This window comes from Capsicum annuum, unplaced genomic scaffold (genome assembly GCF_002878395.1).
Source record: "Capsicum annuum cultivar UCD-10X-F1 unplaced genomic scaffold, UCD10Xv1.1 ctg26688, whole genome shotgun sequence".
Classification (NCBI taxonomy): Eukaryota; Viridiplantae; Streptophyta; class Magnoliopsida; order Solanales; family Solanaceae; genus Capsicum; species Capsicum annuum.
In genome coordinates, this window is record NW_025832993.1 from 1 (window position 1) to 2,884 (window position 2,884).

At 39.0% G+C, this 2,884-nt stretch overlaps 1 protein-coding gene across 1 annotated transcript; it reads left to right on the forward strand.

The window, feature by feature from the left end:
• Positions 1-2,093: 2,093 nt before the first annotated feature.
• LOC124890898 lies at positions 2,094-2,884 on the forward strand. Its single transcript, XM_047402753.1, has 3 exons — positions 2,094-2,363; positions 2,474-2,535; positions 2,658-2,884. The coding sequence occupies exons 1-3, from the start codon at positions 2,225-2,227 to the stop codon at positions 2,805-2,807; spliced, it is 351 nt and encodes a 116-aa protein (XP_047258709.1). The 5' UTR covers positions 2,094-2,224; the 3' UTR covers positions 2,808-2,884.

The window sequence follows — 2,884 nt, forward strand, 5'->3', positions numbered from 1 at the left end:
CGCCTCTATCTCTCCACCTCTCTCTTCTCTCTCTCTACAAACACCTCCAAATCTCGATCTCCCCCCTCTCCTCTGATCTCTCCATCGCCAATCGACCACCAAAACCACCCCGTCCGCTCCGAGTCCTCGTCGCCATGCCGCCATCTCCGTCGAACTGCCTTCGCCGTCACCTCTTCCTTCTCCTCCATACGCGCCGCCAGCTTCTACCCCAGGTGAGTCTAGCCGCTGCTCCGATGGCCATCCCCCTCCCTTCTCTTCCTCCATCGGCGAACAGCGCCGCCATCGACGAAAACGGCCAGCCAAGCCTCCACGCCGCCGCTCCATCCTCCGTCCTCCAGTCTCCTTCTTTTTCCCCTCCGGCGAACGTCCAACAGCCTCGACACAGCCTCGACTCCTCTCCCACAACGATACCTCCGGCAAACCCCTTCGGCGTTCCAACCATGCAACCCTTCCTCATCAAAAATAAAGAATACGTCTTCAGGTTTGATCCCGTGTTCGAAATATGTGTGTGAACTTTAGTACTATTTCTTCATCTGTGTCTCTCATAAGTGTGGCCACGTTTGATTTTTACTGAATAAATGTGTTGATTTTAAGTCTGTGATTTTTATTCGACCCTATTTGCATGTCCTTCTTGATTGAAATTTCGTGAAGCTTAACTTGAATGGTGAGTCAATTTGTTCCTCTCTCTGGTATGAGCAAACACGCCTAACTTTTGGCAACTTCACATTTTTTATGCCTCTTAGTCAATATGGGTAATTTTGTATGGGAAAAGCATGTATGTGACGATTCAAGGATTTTTTAGTAAATCTTTAATAAGGCTAATATGTGCACGTTTTGACTGTTTGTGTATGATCCTGTACCAATTTGATTTGAGAAAAGCATCTCAGTAATTAATTTTTTATTTTTCGGATTTTTTCATAAATCTTTAATAAGGCTAATATGTGCACGTTTTGACTATTTGGGTATGATCCTGTACCAATTTGATTTGAGAAAAATATCTCAGTAATTGATTTTTTATTTTTCAGATTTTTTCGTAAATCTTTAATAAGGCTAATATGTGCATGTTTTGACTGTTTGGGTATGATCCTGTACCAATTTGATTTGAGAAAAGCATCTCAGTAATTGATTTTTTATTTTTCTTTCCTTACTTGGTTTACAGACATCCCCTCACACATTAATTATGGTAAATTTAGATACCTCTTCTTGATTTCATTTAATAAGTAGGAAGGATCTCTTTGTACTTGTTCTTTTCATGGAAATTTCAAATGTTATAATAGGGTATTATTTATTTATGGCAACTATAGCATGACTGGTGGAATGGATTGATTTACCCCATCCATTTAAGGGAACAATCCCCTTAATTGATTCATTATATGTTATTCTTCTTTCATTAAATATTATTCTTCCTTCATTATTTGGGATTGTGGACGGCCCTCCTCACTATATAAACTCACCATTCTCTTTCTCTAAGAGGACAAACTTCTCCTCCGCTATTACTCCCTCTATTTTCTCTTAAAAGTACTTTGAAGTTCTTCCGCGCTTTGAATTTCGAAAAACATTCGGTCTTGTCCTTGCTGCAATTGCTTTGGGTTCTATTATTATTGTTTGGTGCCTAATCGGTTAGTCTCTATCGACACATTCTTTTTTTATTCTGTAGCATTTGTGATAGCAAAGAATAGAAAGCATGTCTATAGGAACTAATTTAAAATAATTATGATTTTGCTTTTTTCACTGTCATAAAGAAGATTAAAAAAAGAAAAGAATAGCTTACTAGAGTGTACTATAACCAGTTATAGCTGGTTTCTTGAACAGTAGCACATTTGGTGCAAGTTGAAGACATTCTGGGTATTGCTATTTGTATTTTCTTGTTTTGTGTTTGCTCTGTTTGACTGTGGTTTCTTGTGAAAGTTTTGTCATAATTGAACACAGTTCAGGGTTTTACTTTTCATAGCTATTTTCTACTTTTTTTCTGATATTTTGTTGGGTTTTTGCTTTGTTTCTTGCATGAAAATGTAAGTTCTTTTTCCCCATTTTCCTTTTTTGGGCCAAGCAGGGGGAGTGATGTGGTGGGCAGAGGGGCAAGTTGGGGGGTCTTTTGTTTAATTCTTTCCAAATTAATGTGAAGATAATGTTTGATAGAATCTTATAGGGAAGACAAAGTGTGTGAATCACATTCAGTAGAGTGGGAGAAAAGTTGAAGAATTTTAAGAGAGGATTTTGAAGGATGAATGATAGGTCAGCTAGAGAAATGAATGAGAGACAACCTCAAAGGCCTTGTGGTTGTGTGGGCATTTTCTTTCAGTTCTTTGATCGGAACCGTAGATTTGCCAAGATGTTGTTTCCAAAGAAACTGCTTTCACCAGGTTAGCTACTACTACATTCCACTCATTTTTAAAGCAGAATGGTTAATTTCTTGAAGGTGATTCTAGCTAGAGGGCTAAATTATTTCTTTTTTTGTACTGCATTCATATAGCTTGCTTGAAACAAGCTTCAAAAAAGTTTGGAGGGGATGAGAAGCAGCCAAAGCTTCGTTTGGTACTCATTTCTTGAACTATACTCCCACATTTAGCTTTCTTTCTCTTCTATTGTCTCAGATTTTATCCTGACAGGAAAAGTTTTTGTTTTTATTGTTTTTGGTTCTTGTATGAACAATGTAGATTGCTGATGAGAACAGTGGGGTTTTTCCAAATGCCAAGAATAATGGAATGACCGATACACGTTGTGAAAGCAAGCGCAAAATGAAAGCTCCATGTTTGGTTGCTAGGCTCATGGGTTTGGAATTGATGCCAGCAGGATCAGGCAGTTAGCCCCAAAAGGCTTCAGCTTCTGAAACTTGCAGCAATGTGGCAGACAAACTTGGTGCTCGACCTGGCGGATCTGATAA

Excerpts from the sequence above, each read along its gene's own strand:
- LOC124890898 (XM_047402753.1), top strand. The coding sequence starts at position 2,225 with ATGAATGATAGGTCAGCTAGAGAAATGAATGAGAGACAACCTCAAAGG. Across the intron at positions 2,364-2,473 it reads AAAGAAACTGCTTTCACCAG|CTTGCTTGAAACAAGCTTCA; the intron begins GTTAGCTACTAC and ends GCATTCATATAG. Across the intron at positions 2,536-2,657 it reads AGCAGCCAAAGCTTCGTTTG|ATTGCTGATGAGAACAGTGG; the intron begins GTACTCATTTCT and ends TGAACAATGTAG.